Source organism: Argopecten irradians, chromosome 11, assembly GCF_041381155.1.
Source record: "Argopecten irradians isolate NY chromosome 11, Ai_NY, whole genome shotgun sequence".
Lineage (NCBI taxonomy): Eukaryota > Metazoa > Mollusca > Bivalvia > Pectinida > Pectinidae > Argopecten > Argopecten irradians.
This window is the reverse complement of record NC_091144.1, coordinates 8,346,100-8,362,861: the sequence shown is the minus strand read 5'-3', so window position 1 is coordinate 8,362,861 and position 16,762 is coordinate 8,346,100. Positions and strand designations below refer to the sequence as shown.

The 16,762-nt window shown below is 34.4% G+C and overlaps 1 protein-coding gene across 1 annotated transcript; it reads right to left on the bottom strand.

Annotated features, from left to right (window-relative positions):
• Positions 1–529: 529 nt before the first annotated feature.
• Positions 530–16,546, bottom strand: LOC138335710 (DNA cross-link repair 1A protein-like). Its single transcript, XM_069284870.1, has 7 exons — positions 16,486–16,546; positions 5,473–5,493; positions 5,233–5,253; positions 4,992–5,012; positions 4,618–4,772; positions 4,130–4,271; positions 530–3,184 (listed from the first exon to the last, which is right to left on the bottom strand). Exons 1-7 carry the CDS (start codon positions 16,544–16,546, stop codon positions 2,964–2,966), a joined length of 642 nt encoding a protein of 213 aa, XP_069140971.1. The 3' UTR covers positions 530–2,963.
• Between the last annotated feature and the right edge of the window lie 216 nt (positions 16,547–16,762).

Genomic DNA, 16,762 nt, shown 5'->3' with positions numbered 1-16,762 from the left:
GTGTAGGAGGAGTGACCTCTCTACCCAGGTTCTAGCCTGAGTTTCCATGTGATACACAAATAAACAATGCAATTCCGTATAAGTTTCTACAACATTTATTCAAAGATAATAACAATGCGCCCCCCGGCTGGGCCGACCACAGCAGTTATGACGTACAATATATAACACAGTGGGTCAGCTACCTGTCTTCGCCCCAAGGACCAACATAGTTTATACGATGACAAAACATACATGACACCCGAGCGTCAGACCACCCACCTGTAATATGACCAGCCAACGACGAGACAAGACACAGCGCGAGCTACACGTAAAACGTAGATGTAAAAGGAGCGGGTCGGTATGAGTCATGTAAAATAGTGTTAAATACGGTCTCATGGTCACTCAGCAAGACGGAGCCGATAGCTTCTTTTGGTCACAGTCGGGTAGATCCGTAATATTTTCGCAACGCCGAGACCCGGGTTCGGATTCCTGGTCCGGGGGCACATGACAGGAATGTGTATTTTCCCTGTTCTTCTACATTGGCGCCCAACTAAATAACCCATGGTAGGTGGTTAAAGAGTCTCGGTTTGAGATTTAGGAAATCTCAAGAAAAACAGGGGGAGTAGTGTAAAAGGAGCGGGTCGGTGTGGCTTGTAAATAGTGTTAAATACGGTCTCTGTCACTCAGCTGACGGAGCATGCTTCTTTGGCTCAGTTGGTAGAGCCGTAGATTTCCACGCTGGAGACCCAGGTTCGATTCCTGGTCGGGGCACTCGACAGGAATGTGTATTTTCCCTGTTCTTCTACAGTAGCGACTTTTTCAAAAACACAATCAATTCTACTGGTGAGTTTATTTGTAGATGAGACAATGAGTTCTTTCAAATCTTTGTTTGTTACCTCAGTGTTGTGTACATTTGTGCCTTTCTCCTTTTCTCGGCTACTGTTGCCTCTCGCACACGTGTTTTGCCTGGAGTCCGCCATTTTGTTTTCTGTCAGAGTACTATCCTCTCCAGGAGTGCTCTCGGGAGTAGTGTCTTCGCTTCTTAGAAAGTATTTTGCGATCTGATGATTCGGTCTTCCCTTAGAATTACCCTTTGACCCCTTTCCGTGTCCATGGGGCATCTCCCGGGTTTAAGTTTCTCAGTCCATGTGAAGGCACGCCATTTTGCCTCAAACCGGAAACCGGAAGTCAATGCCTAAAAATGTTATTACCACGAAAATAAGTTGGTTTACAGATAGAATCCATTAATTTTACCCAATACTCCCAGCATAAATGACATATACTGCCCTACAGTATGGGAAAACATACAGTAATGTTAAAGTCATTGTTCTTATATAATTAGAAATCTTTCATTGGTTAATATATCCACATACCTGATATTAAGTTTCCTTTAATATTCACTCTCACAAACTGTTGTAAAACATACAATGTGTAAATATGGATGCATATATATATGATGCATCAAATCAATAAAAGCACCAACATATCATTATAATAGAGGGAAAAAATAGCATGCACTGATTAAATGGAACTTTCATGTCTATAATATATATGTACACTAGGTTCACATCCGTTCATCATCAATGCAAGCATCAGTAACAAGATATAGGCTTTTTCTACGATTTTATTTCTTGGGTTTTTCATGAAAAATTGTTGGAAATAATTCCAATAGGCATTCTTTCCAGTTTCAAAAAAATTCGGACAGGTACAGTTTACATCTGAAAAAGCCTTCCCAAACTGAGTTCAACATGTACTTTTTGAACTATGGTTACTTGAGCCCACAGACTGATGATAAAACAACAAGAGGAACTAAAGAAATGCATAATAATGTAAATCAAAATTAATATTATACATCAATCCAATATCTATCCTTAAAGATGCTCCATCGCCGACAGAGCATAAAAGATACTCATCATTTGAACAATAATTGTTAAATCATATATATATATGTTTAATTAACCAAAAAATAACAGAAAATAATTTATTTTGTCTTTGGTGTATGCACAATCAGTACTTCATTCCATATAGGACATAGTGCAACAGAATTTTTTCGGGAAGCAATTTATTATTTTTAATATTTTTATCTTGAAGTAAAACTAGAAGCCCAAACTATTCAATGGTGGTAATGGTGTAAAGCAAGTAACTTTTGTAAATGGAGAAAAATACTTATTTGTCTGCTCCTGTTTTTGATAGAGAAAAATACCATTTGTCAGCAGTGGAGCATCTTAAACATTTCTCATTTGCTCCACGACATGCACTTGTAACAATCTTTAAACACATGCATATGATATATATATAGGATCTTACATGAGTGTATATTTCATAAGAGGTTTTATGAAACGAGTCTAAGAAGTTTTAATTTTGTGAGCCTTGGTGAACAAAAATTAAAACTTTGAGACGAGTTTCATAAAATCTTATATATGAAATGAACACAAAATTAAGGTCACATAACTACAAATACCTACATAACAAAGAATTTCACATCAAAATGTATTCCGAAAATCCAGCACAGGCCGCCATTTTGTCCCATCGTCATCATATTCTTGGCGTCACATTATTTTTCCTGACATCATTTTTCCTGACATCATTTCAATGTTTCTGTATGACGTCGCAATGAATTTCCAGGCAATGAAAATCACTCTAGGTCATAGTACACTAGTGACATACACAAAAATATTACATGGGTGAAATCACTGGATATCAGGCGGATTATGTGATAAATAGAAATACCTGTTCTCCTATTCAAAAATATCTCAAAAACCCATCCCACAATCAGCAGTCAAATAATAGCACTGATAAAAAGTAAATAATCATAAATATTAAGATTACACATAAATACAAACCAATAAATTTAAATAAACCTGAACTGCAAATGTATAAAAAAAATTGTAAAATATTTCAAAATGCCGATTAATGATTAATGCCCATGTAACAGAGAAATGTTAATATAAAATTACAAAATTATTTCTATAACAATTCTTATATCACGATGTCCAAGAAGTCAATGTTCCCTGTTTAGATCCACCAGGATTCTGTTTTCTGTTGCTTGTTTTCAGCTCCTGCAGCCAAGATTGAAACAAGCGCTCCATTTTAGATCTGGCCCGTGCATTCCCATTGTTGACAGTTGGAAGGATCTTGTCAGGTTTTACATATTGTGTGAAGCGTTTCATCTCCAGGTAACTACTGTGTTCACTGTAAGGTACACCTAAACAGAAAGTAGAATTTCTAGTGTTACAGATCAGAAGATTTATATAACATCTCCAGGTAACTACTGTGCTCACTGTATGGAAAACCTAAACAGAAAGTGGATTTCTAGTGTTACAGATCAGAAGATTTATATAACATCTCCAGGTAACTACTGTGTTCACTGTAAGGTACACCTAAACAGAAAGTAGAATTTCTAGTGTTACAGATCAGAAGATTTATATAAAATCTCCAGGTAACTACTGTGCTCACTGTTTGGAAAACCTAAACAGAAAGTAGAATTTCTAGTGTTACCGATCAATGATATGATCTTTAGAAACATTCAGTGTGGAAAATCTAATCAGAATCTTCTAAGGTTGCATTTCAGAATATAAAAAAATTAGTAGGTCGTATTCAAAATTAAAAACAGAAAAATAATATGCATTTTCTCTTTTGACCAATAAGAGAGATCTATGGCGATACAGAAATTCAACAAGAGACCCAGAGGGCCTGTATCGCTCACCTGGTTATTATAATGCTAAGTAATGTTCTGAATACAGGTTCATTGTTTCTTTTCTGAAGGAATTTAAAGATTTACCTCTAATTTCCCTATTGGGACCCATTCTTTCTGCTCCAGGGGGTCAAAGCAAAACTTATACAAACTCTGTTCCCCTTCCTTCAAGGATGTTTTTGGCCTAATTTGGTTACATTCCATGCAGAACTCTATGACTAGTAGAGATTTAAAGGAAATGTTGACGGACAGATGGTGGACACCGCACCATGACATAGCTCAACGGCCCTTTGGGCCAAGTGAGCTAATAATGGTTTTATATTCAAAGCTTGATATAAACAAATTTTTAAATAGTAATTATGAGTTTAAAATGGTAAATCATTCCCGACACACAACAGCAATACAAGTACAAAGGGAACTAGTCGTACAGTCAGTACAACAATACTGGAGCCTTACCATATATGTGTATGCCGTTTCTGCTACATTTGGGGCGAAGTTGATCAAGGGAGGTAATCTTGTTGTTGTGGGTCCATCCAGTTGGTTCAAAGGCCAGAATCTCTGTGTGGTTCTTCATGGTTGCCAAATGTTCTGTTAGTGACTGAAAATATATATAAACATTCAGAGTTATTTTATCAATTAAAGCTAGACCGTATATAATCAGATGAATCTAATTATGATATTAATTTCTCTTTCCCTTTTGATAAGATATTCACACCTCCTGTGTGGTTAAAATAAATATATTTTTGAACCTGTCAGGAAGGGGGATGGGAGGGAGAAGAGTACCCCATGTTATGTCAAGCCAGGGAATCAAACTGAATAAACTAGCAGTATAGCAAACATCAGTTTATCTCAATTATAATAACAAGGTGTCCGAGTTGAATTATCAGGTATATTTTAAAATAGAGAATGGTTCGTGATGTAATAAATTGTTACGTGATTTTTACCGTGAGATTAAGTTTGGTCATTTGAAGAACATGGACCTGAGCCTCGTTTGGACGGAGTGTAATTGACTCCAGTAGCTTTTTATCCTCCAGACAATCCAGTACTGCTTTCTTCTCGCGTGTCACACATATCTTAGTGTTCAAGGCATTGGCTATAGCTAAAACAAAGATAATAATGTATTAAACACATGTCTTACTGTTCAAGGCGTTGGCTATAGCTAAAACAAAGATAATAATGTATTAAACACATGTCTTACTGTTCAAGGCGTTGGCTATAGCTAAAACAAAGATAATAATGTATTAAACACATGTCTTACTGTTCAAGGCGTTGGCTATAGCTAAAACAAAGATAATAATGTATTAAACACATGTCTTACTGTTCAAGGCGTTGGCTATAGCTAAAACAAAGATAATAATGTATTAAACACATGTCTTACTGTTCAAGGCTTTGGCTATAGCTAAAACAAAGATAATAATGTATTAAACACATGTCTTAGTGTTCAAGGCGTTGGCTATAGCTAAAACAAAGATAATAATGTATTAAACACATGTCTTACTGTTCAAGGCGTTGGCTATAACTAAAACAAAGATAATAATGTATTAAAACACATGTCTTACTGTTCAAGGCGTTGGCTATAGCTAAAACAAAGATAATAATGTATTAAACACATGTCTTACTGTTCAAGGCGTTGGCTATAGCTAAAACAAAGATAATAATGTATTAAACACATGTCTTACTGTTCAAGGCGTTGGCTATAGCTAAAACAAAGATAATAATGTATTAAACACATGTCTTAGTATTCAAGGCGTTGGCTATAGCTAAAACAAAGATAATAATGTATTAAACACATGTCTTACTGTTCAAGGCGTTGGCTATACCTAAAAAAAAGATAATAATGTATTAAACACATGTCTTACTGTTCAAGGCGTTGGCTATAGCTAAAACAAAGATAATAATGTATTAAACACATGTCTTACTGTTCAAGGCGTTGGCTATAGCTAAAACAAAGATAATAATGTATTCAGATTTTTGTAGTGCACATCTATCTAATAATAGGACATCTAGTAGAGTGTATACCATCAAATGATGTGTAGACCAGCAATAATATGCTAGCAGAACAACAGACCCTTTAATACTACATCTTGTAGAGTGTATACCATCAAATGATGTGTAGACCAGCAATAATATGCTAGCAGAACAACAGACCCTTTAATACTACATCTAGTAGAGTGTATACCATCAAATGATGTGTAGACCAGCAATCACATGCTAGCAGAGCAACAGACCTTTTAATACTACATCTTGTAGAGTGTATCATCAAATGATGTGTAGACCAGCAATAAGCTAGCAGATCAACAGACCCTTTAATACTGCATCTTGTAGAGTGTATCATCAAATGATGTGTAGACCAGCAATCATAAGCTAGCAGAACAACATACCCTTTAATACTACATCTAGTAGAGTGTATCATCAAATGATGTGTAGACCAGCAATAAGCTAGCAGAACAACATACCCTTTAATACTACATCTAGTAGAGTGTACCATCAAACGATGTGTAGACCAGCAATCATAAGCTAGCAGAACAACAGACCCTTTAATACTACCTCTAGTAGAGTGTACCATCAAATGATGTGTAGACCAGCAATCATATGCTAGCAGAACAGCAGACCCTTTAATACTACATCTAGTAGAGTGTATACCATCAAATGATGTGTAGACCAGCAATCATAAGCTAGCCAAACAACAGACCCTTTAATTCTATATCTTGTAGAGTGTATACCATCAAATGATGTGTAGACCAGCAATCACATGCTAGCAGAACAATAGACCCTTTAATACTACATCTAGTAGAGTGTACCATCAAATGATGTGTAGACCAGCAATCATAAGCTAGCAGAACAACAGACCCTTTAATACTACATCTAGTAGAGTGTACCATCAAATGATGTGTAGACCAGCAATCATAAGCTAGCAGAACAACAGACCCTTTAATACTACATCTAGTAGAGTGTATACCATCAAATGATGTGTAGACCAGCAATAAGCTAGCAGAACAACAGACCCTTTAATACTACATCTAGTAGAGTGTATACCATCAAATGATGTGTAGACCAGCAATAAGCTAGCAGAACAACATACCCTTTAATACTACATCTAGTAGAGTGTACCATCAAATGATGTGTAGACCAGCAATCATAAGCTAGCAGAACAACAGACCCTTTAATACTACATCTTGTAGAGTGTATGCCATCAAATGATGTGTAGACCAGCAATCATAAGCTAGCAGAACAATAGACCCTTTAATACTACATCTTGTAGAGTGTATCATCAAATGATGTGTAGACCAGCAATCATAAGCTAGCAGAACAACAGACCCTTTAATACCACATCTAGTAGAGTGTATCATCAAATGATGTGTAGACCAGTAATCATAAGCTAGCAGAACGACAGACCATTTAATACTACATCTAGTAGAGTGTATCATCAAACGATGTGTAGACCAGCAATAAGCTAGCAGAACAACAGACCCTTTAATACTACATCTAGTAGAGTGTATACCATCAAATAATGTGTAGACCAGCAATCATATGCTAGCAGAACAACAGACCCTTTAATACTACATCTTGTAGAGTGTATACCATCAAATGATGTGTAGACCAGCAATAAGCTAGCAGAACAACAGACCCTTTAATACTACATCTAGTAGAGTGTATACCATCAAATGATGTGTAGACCAGCAATCACATGCTAGCAGAACAATAGACCCTTTAATACTACATCTAGTAGAGTGTATACCATCAAATGATGTGTAGACCAGCAATAAGCTAGCAGAACAACAGACCCTTTAATACTACATCTAGTAGAGTGTATACCATCAAATGATGTGTAGACCAGCAATAAGCTAGCAGAACAACAGACCCTTTAATACTACATCTAGTAGAGTGTATACCATCAAATGATGTGTAGACCAGCAATAAGCTAGCAGAACAACAGACCCTTTAATACTACATCTAGTAGAGTGTATATACCATCAAATGATGTGTAGACCAGCAATCATAAGCTAACAGAACAACAGATCCTTTAATACTACATCTAGTAGAGTGTATACCATCAAATGATGTGTAGACCAGCAATAAGCTAGCAGAACAACATACCCTTTAATACTACATCTAGTAGAGTGTACCATCAAATGATGTGTAGACCAGCAATCATAAGCTAGCAGAACAACAGACCCTTTAATACTACATCTTGTAGAGTGTATACCATCAAATGATGTGTAGACCAGCAATCATAAGCTAGCAGAACAATAGACCCTTTAATACTACATCTTGTAGAGTGTATACCATCAAATGATGTGTAGACCAGCAATCATAAGCTAGCAGAACAACAGACCCTTTAATACTACATCTAGTAGAGTGTATCATCAAATGATGTGTAGACCAGCAATCATATGCTAGCAGAACAACATACCCTTTAATACTACATCTTGTAGAGTGTACCATCAAATGATGTGTAGACCAGCAATCATATGCTAGCAGAACAACATACCCTTTAATACTACATCTTGTAGAGTGTACCATCAAATGATGTGTAGACCAGCAATCATATGCTAGCAGAACAACATACCCTTTAATACTACATCTTGTAGAGTGTACCATCAAACGATGTGTAGACCAGCAATCATAAGCTAGCAGAACAACATACAGAAATATTAATTAAGATACAGACTATTCATAGACTTTAAAATATATTATTAAAGGCCCACTACTTTCCGGAGCATGATATAGGTTTCTTAAAAACATAATATCACCAGAAAATATATACCGATGAACCTAAGATGAGGCTTTACAACACCAAACCATATACACGATTTCCTGCGTAATATATGATAACAGTGGAGAGTCATCTAGTTGTTTTGTCGTCTGACGCAATGATACTCAACCACCGCTCGATACGGCGGGAAACATAAGTTGACCCCGCATTATGAAATAAACATTTTATTTATTTTAATCGAATTTTTCATAAGGTAATGATACGTACAGTATTAACGGTAAGTTACTTTTGTGACTCTACAAAATAATCGATCTCGTTTTACTATATCCCATTTAAAAAAATAAAAGCCGTTTCGGGAAGATAGTGGGCCTTTAAAATTTATTTATTTTATCGCATTATTAAATAGAAATATGTTAAAATTGAATATATTTATCAATAATCTAATTAAAATAAATTTACACGATGGGTAAATAATGTTGGTAATGAGTAACTAAGTATATGAGCTACTCTGTTACAACAACAATGAGCGGTTCTGAACTGGACCAAGTACCGTGTTTTGATAAAGATAATTATAGTTATAAAGCTGTAATACCGTTATCTGAAAGTGTGGGTAAATCTAAAATTTAAGTACATTAAACTGAAATCGAATTAGTATCAATTGAGACTGAATAATTCCTGCACGGGGTATAACATTAAATGTTACCGTGTTGTTAATTAACGTTCACAAGTAATAACTTCTTAAAAAACAACACTGAGACATATAATTGATTTTTGTACTCTTTAATATATATTCAAAACTATGTATTTAGATTACGTCTATTAGCAGAAATATTGCTAATGTTAGTCAATACTCACATTTACAAAAACAACACACATACATATGGTGATACATACACGTAAAATCGGCCCGGCCAATTTCATTCTGGGCCGATTTGACTCTATATCCGCACGACGGACGACGACGGACAAAAGGCGATTAGAATAGGTCACTCAGGTGACCTAATAAAAGCCATTAGAAATAATATAAAACATAGCTACATTGGTGTTACTATTTAACTTATATATAGGGCCGATTTGACTCTGGGCCGATTTTACTTGGGTGTCCCCGGGCCGATTTTACGCTGGGCCGATTTAACCAAATACCGCAATAATATCTCAGATATAGTTCGTCAATACAACCAATACAAAATCAAAGTACTGAAAGTACTAAATGGTTCGGTCTAGAGGATAGGAGGAATATATTTCTAAGGTCAATACTACTGTAGTTTTGTACAATAAGAAATAAATTTGGCTGGTGTTCCTTCCAGTTTGGACTTTTGAGGATTCCTTGGACACCAAGGTGTAAAATAAGAGACACATACTAAAATCTTGGAAGCCCATTCTAATATTTCCTATGATGTTATATGTCAAATGATTTAATAACACCTTTAGCATTTTCCTTGTTAATTTGATGTTAACGAAAATATCCATTCTTAATGACTATTGTCATCAAGTTCCTGGGACCACAGTATCAGTTAACAAGTATTGTTTTGCAGCAGAGAAAGACAAGAGGCAAACTTTTCTATGTCAAAATGTCTTAAATATAGAATATGTCTGTCCTCTAGAAGACTTATCAATATCACCATGTAAAACAGCAAGTTGATTAATATACATTGTATCCGAACTTCAATTCAAACCGGATAACTTGTTAACTCACCATAGACCATGAAATTGTTTGTACACTTTCTTAACTTCAGGATTGTTTTACAAAATTACACATGAATTTTTCTACATTTTTTATTTTCAAATCCCCATACCTCTGATGAGTATAATAAAACTGTCATTACAAGTGAATCAAATATTTTCAATTTAAGATTAACAGGAAGAGATACATTCAGCAGGTTTTTTTCCCTTTCTTTAAAAACGCTACCATTAACATTATTTTCTGTGCCTAGATATGTAAACAATTCTTATAAATCTAATTCTGTATTCCATAACATCAACTGGTGTTGTTGTACCGATTTACATCTTGAGAATATCACAATTTTTATTTTTCTGATATTAAGTTCTAATTTCCATGTTATGCAATATTAATCAGATGTTATGATTAAAATTATGCAGATGGTGGGCTTGTATGCTTTCATCCATTCATTAAAGTCAGGATGGGTTAGAAGATTATTTTCGTCTTCAGGCAAATGGTATCTGATCCTCAAGTCAACTCTAGATTTAAATAAGATATATAATTGTGGGAAGGATTATGTAAAATTGTGTATATCCAGATGTCGTAATCAATTTTGGAAAGATGTCTTTAAAGCATGGGATAAATTAAATTATTCTGAAGATATGAGGCTAAATAGACTAATAAAATCTGTTACCTGTAAGTGATCGAGATCGGGTTATCTCGGTCGAGGGCTAAGATTTTGTAACATAATCCCAACCGAGGCGTTAGCCGAGGTTGGGATGTTACAAAATCTTAGCCCGAGACTGAGATAACCCGTTCTTGATCACTTAAAGGTAATAGATTTTTTTTCTCGCGCCTCTAAGATAAAATAAAACCATCTATAAACGCATTCAAAGTAAAATTATCCCGTCTTTGGCCTCCTGGTTCAAAGCCGATTTACCATTTCATCTGCGCTTCGAATTTAGTCATTCCGCGTAAAACTATGGTTCGGTTCAAATAAAAAATCTGATCAATCGGTACATACTTTTTTACTCATTAAAAACAACAACCAAACAATGCATGGTAAATACTTGAATGTACATATTTCTAATAATATTGATTGTCCGAAGCGTGTGACGTCATCGATTCGAGAGTATGACGTCACATGCGCGGACTGTTACATACATGGCGTACAATTCCGCCAAAAATCGCGTAAAGGTACCAGACAGATCGAACGAGATAGAAAAATCTAGCACTGGGTATCATGTGAGATTTCCCTGTCCGAGGTGCGAGAAAAGTGTGTATCCTCAAAACACCTCTCTGGTACAACAATGATATTAAAATTGATAATAAATTTGTTTTTTACCCCAATTGGTTTAGGTCAGGTATTTTAATTTTAAATGATTTGATGAAAAATTCTGACAATTTTACTTTTCTTTCTTTTGAGGAATTTATACAAAAATTTGGAATAGATACTAATTTTTTACAATACCATGGACTTATATTGTCAATAAAGCGCTATTTAAGAAATCTCGAAATAAAACCAGAGAAACTTTCATACCCTTTTATACCAAAATTATTAGAAATTTTCTTTAAAAGCAAAAAGGGTGTGACAGACTTCTATAGGTTTATCATAACTCCATCTACAACTCCAACAGGTACTAGAAAATGGAATTTGAGCTTTAACTTTGATACAGAAATGTGGTTAAAAATATATACTCTTCCATTTAAGGTAACAAAAAATTCCAAATTGATATGGTTTCAAGTCAGAATTATTCATCATATATTAGTTAATAATACCTTCCTTCATAAGATAGGAATAAATCCTAGTCCAATGTGTACTTTATGTAATACAGAAAGGGAGACAATTATACATTGCCTATGGGAATGCAAAGGGGTGCAAACTCTGCTTCAAAATTTTGAAACTTTATTAGATTTATTGTTTATTCCTTTTTCATATAATAAAGATTCATTTCTTTTTGGAATAGTTTTACAAATTGTAGATCTGTTGACAATGAAATTTTGATAATTATGAAACATTACATTTATAAAACCAGATGTCTTAGCAACTCTTTAAATATCAATGCTCTTATTAATGTAATTAAGGATAATTTTTTAGTTCAAAAAGATATGTTTTTTAGTCAAAGTGACCATATTAAAAGGCAATTTGAAATAGGCTGGAGGAAATGGAAACCTTTATTGGACCTTTAAGTATATACCTTTACCCTAGTCTTTCACTTAGTATTTTACTACTGCTAACTTACTTTAATTTTCTTTTTATCTTTGGTTAGGGTTAACCGGTTTATATAGCCGATCAGCACGATTCTTCAGAACAATTTATTTATTTTTTTATTTAATATAATATATTTAAACTATAATATAGTGTATGTGTAACGGTACCTCCTCCCTCTTCTTTCTTCTTCCTTCTTATCTTTCTTCTTTAGTATGTCTGTCCGTCTGTCTGTCTTGTCTGTCTGTCTGTATGTATGTGAGTGTGTGTGTGTGTGTGTGTGTGTGTGAGAGAGAGAGAGAGAGAGAGAGAGTGAGAGCATGCATATATGTGCGTTATGGTTTGCTATTAATGGTAAATATATGTTTTTTATGGATGTCTCGTAACGTACAATTTGATGTTTTTAAGTATTGTGAATGAGTGCATATGCAAGTGTTTGTGTGTTAGTGTCCATTTATATATACTGTGTAAAATGTTCGAAAATAAAAAATTAAAAAAAAAAAAAAAAAAAATGTTATGCAATATTGTCAAAATTCATGTAACATTTGTTGTAGACCATCAGATATTTCTGATATCATAACAGTGTTATTGGCAAATATTATGGTAAAAAGTTTGGGATATATTCCAATAGCATATACCGTAAAAACTGGTATAATTTGCGCAGGTACTTTTTAGGGCTGAAAATGCTTAAAAAAATCTACTATCAGTATATTTAGCGCATCAAAAAAATGGGGAACAACAATGTCCAGGGAGTCCCAAAACCGATGTATGAAGGTGACAATTTCAATGCAAAATATTTCCCATAAATGCTTGACAACTTGCACAAAAAATGTTATATTTAGAAGAAATAACATATGAAAACTGCATTGTGTTTGTTTTCTTTTATTGGCCACCGTAACCTGAAACTGAATTATCTAGCAGATGTCCAAAACATCGGCGGCCTGGTCCGCCGTACTCCGTGCACATGTCAATGTTTTAAGATATTACACATGAATAGTAATCAGGAATATTTGAAAAGAGTAGAATATATTTACTTAAAATGTCACAATAAGTAATCAGTGCGTTTGAGATCATTAACAATCAACAGCAATCAGCAAGCGGATACGTAGTTTAGCGTGCAACAATCACAGTGTGCATAATTTGTCAAGATTTGTAAGACAAAATATTTTTTTCCACCAGGTAAGATTCTAAGTCATAAAGGTAGATTGAAAATAGGAAGGGAGATAAATTAACCAGATAAATATTTGTAGCGGGATCAGACTGGGTTGATTATCGGTGATCAGGTAGCTCAGTCGGAAGAGCTACATTTTCTTCTCTCCTGTTACAGAATTGGCACCCAACTAAATAACCAACGGCTGTGCTGTTTGAAAGGGTCTCGTATGTATTCAAAAAAGGAGGGAGGAGGGTAGCGGGACTGGACTGGGTCGATTATCGATGACCAGGTAGTTCAGTCGGTAGAGCACTCAGCTAGTGTTCGGAGAGTCCCGGGATCGAATCCCGGTCTTGCCGCTACATTTTCTCCTCTCCTGTTACTTATTCAAGGTAAATCAACGATGTTCGCTGATCTTGCAGAATTGCCTTACAGTGTTATAATGAATGTAGTAAATGTTTGTCTCATTGGTGTGATTGATTTAAAGGCAGTTCATGTGGTGACCGAAAAAAGGTAAAATCAATACTTTCAGAGTGATCAGGGAACATTGATAGTCAAGGCGGGGAAAACATAAGACGACCTGTGTTATACAAATTAATGTTTAATTGATTTTCATTAAATTGTCTCGAAGGTGATGATTAGTGTGTTATGAACGATAAGCTTAATATGTTTTTGACAAAAAATATAAACAGCTAATGTCATATTGTGTTTTAAATTTTAAATAATCTTTTATTTATTCATTTCATTTCAAGCATGTATATGTCATAGAATATAAACAAATATCAGGTATATGCTTTATTACAGTTATTACATATTACAGTTCAATTTCAATTTCAACAATATTTTATTGATATTATGTACATCAATAGGATCAGACATCAGGCTACGCCTATTTAAGTCCTCTCCAGATCTTATTTTAAAGTATAAACATGAATTCATTCTGCAATTAATTAATACATATATTTATATATACAAATAAATTGAATTAATTACAGTATAGTGATAATAATATTAATAATTACTAATTAAAGGGGGATAACTCCAATTATATTTTTTATAGAAAATGTTTCAGAACAAGTTTAGTTATTTGGATTTCATATTCCTAGTGATTGTAGTTTTTGGATAGGGATAAGAATCATGCTCATTTATTGACAGACTAACATACATACACACCATGAGATATTAGGCCACATATTACAGTTAAATTCACAATAAGGAATTTGAAGATGGTGATAGTAATTATTTTCGGATTGAAAATGATTACAATATTAAGCTTCCACAGTTGAAAATTACTTCTTTTTGTTCACAAAATTCTTCGCCTAGACTGTTTCCAGTTGATACATGCATGCTGACATTCTGTAAAACATAAGGAAACAATAAATGTATTAACAGAGTAATTACTGAAAAGGCTAATATCATATAATTAAACATTTTAAACTTAAATAGCAATACCAGCATAGAGGAAATATTATTGAAGTTTAATTCCCGCTGTTCTTCAGTCCTCCTGTTCTTACATGTAAGAGTTTTGTCCTTCATAAATTTATTGTAATATAGCAGTTGTTAGATAATGTGCACAAAGAAGTATATACACACGTATCATATGCATGGGTACAGTGGTAAATTAATAAGTTATACAGAAAATGATGGTGCTGTTCATGAAAAGCGTAAAGTCTATTTTGTTGAGTAAAAAGTTAAAAAAAAACTAACATTGTTCACACCCTAAGATGTAATCGCACTAAAAACAGTGATCGTGTGGGCTTTTGTGCGATTGCATTTGTAAGACTGTGCCAGGTGGTAGAGATTAGTTCCGCTCGAGTGATCACACAATGCAAGTGAGAGTCGGGAATATGTTTATGTAAGTTTTAATTGCTAATCTCTGATGCTTGTTGGTAAAATATAACTCAGGATAATTGCTAAACAATTAACAGTTTTCTCTACATTTTTACATATTGAAACAGCTTTTTAAGTGCCGTTTTACGGAAGAATTATGAAAAAGAAATCGACATTTTTGTCGATCTAGTAGTTCAAAAAATATCACTTCGAGTTATATGAACATTCCATATATGATTTATGTCATTCGGCAAAAAAATTACTTCGTATTACCTAGTTTAATGAATATGCTGTATGTGTATGATCAGGACGTCAAGCTCCTGTGGTGAAAATAACTAAAATGTTTTAAAAGTATGGTTTAGTGGTAATCTCTGAACGTGCTTTAGTATATAGATATAATCTGATATTTATACATGTGCTTATGAAATTATCGATAATTATGGATGTGGTAAATATTCATACCTTAATAACTGCCGTTAGTTTTAAGATTACGCCACCTTGGACATTTACAAAATGTTCACCGTCTGTCACGTGCTATTTTATCAGTAGACCAAGTTTGTCCAAAATTTTGTTAGAGTTGTCTTTCTTCCATTGTAGTAAGGCCATGTGCCATAACACAGCCGTGATGCGTCTCCATTTCGCCATGAAATGTATTTGCTCCGAGACAAATTTGATTCAAATTACAAAATTCATTATGGTATCAATTTTGATGTTCGAGGTGAAATATTGATTTCATTTTTTTCCGTTGCGGGATAACTGTCACTAATAGGGAGTAAACGTCTGGGGGGAACCAGCTTCGGAGGAAGCATTTTTGGGACGAAACGTCTTCATTCATTGTAAACACCATTTTGGGGACGAAAAGTCTAGATACTTTGTAAACAATTCAGGTGAAAATTTTCAAACAGAAGATCTTTTGGATAGTGTATATAGTAAGGATATGAAAGCCGTAATATACTATTCCTATTTCAACGTTACAGATACGCTTATTTCAGTAACTTTCATACTCAAAATTTGCAATTTAAAATTCCCGGTAAAATCAAAGTTGTTGAATACACTGTCGCTAGGAGCGCTAGTATCTGCGAGCAATTTTTAAGCCAATCATATTTACGAAATTGACTGTAAGAGAATTTTGCAACCACGATCACATTGGCGAGGGTCACACAATGGCGAGGTGACCCTCGCCAATAACATTTGATTACAATAATCGATCATTAGCATGAATTACGTAAAATTTCAATAAACATACACAATCCAAAATCCACCGAAAGTCTGTCGCGGAGGAAGACAGCGAAGAAGGCGTTGTTCATGATTTTCGGTAGACCAGTGTTCTCGGGAGTAATACAAATATCATAGAGTCCCAACTGAACACTTAAAACACTCCATCCATGGTGTATACGTATGTACAAATTCTATGTCTTTGGTTTTGGATATTGGGGTTTTATTTTTTCATACCATCAAGTATTACGTGAAATGAACAAAACAACTTTTAATTTTCATCGCAGAGTGGTTTCACTGTTTTGATG

Excerpts from the sequence above, each read along its gene's own strand:
- LOC138335710 (XM_069284870.1), bottom strand. The coding sequence starts at position 16,546 with ATGAACAACGCCTTCTTCGCTGTCTTCCTCCGCGACAGACTTTCGGTG. Across the intron at positions 4,773-4,991 it reads TATAGCCAACGCCTTGAACA|CTATAGCCAATGCCTTGAAC; the intron begins GTAAGACATGTG and ends TCTTTGTTTTAG. Across the intron at positions 4,272-4,617 it reads TGACCAAACTTAATCTCACG|TCACTAACAGAACATTTGGC; the intron begins GTAAAAATCACG and ends ATATATTTTCAG.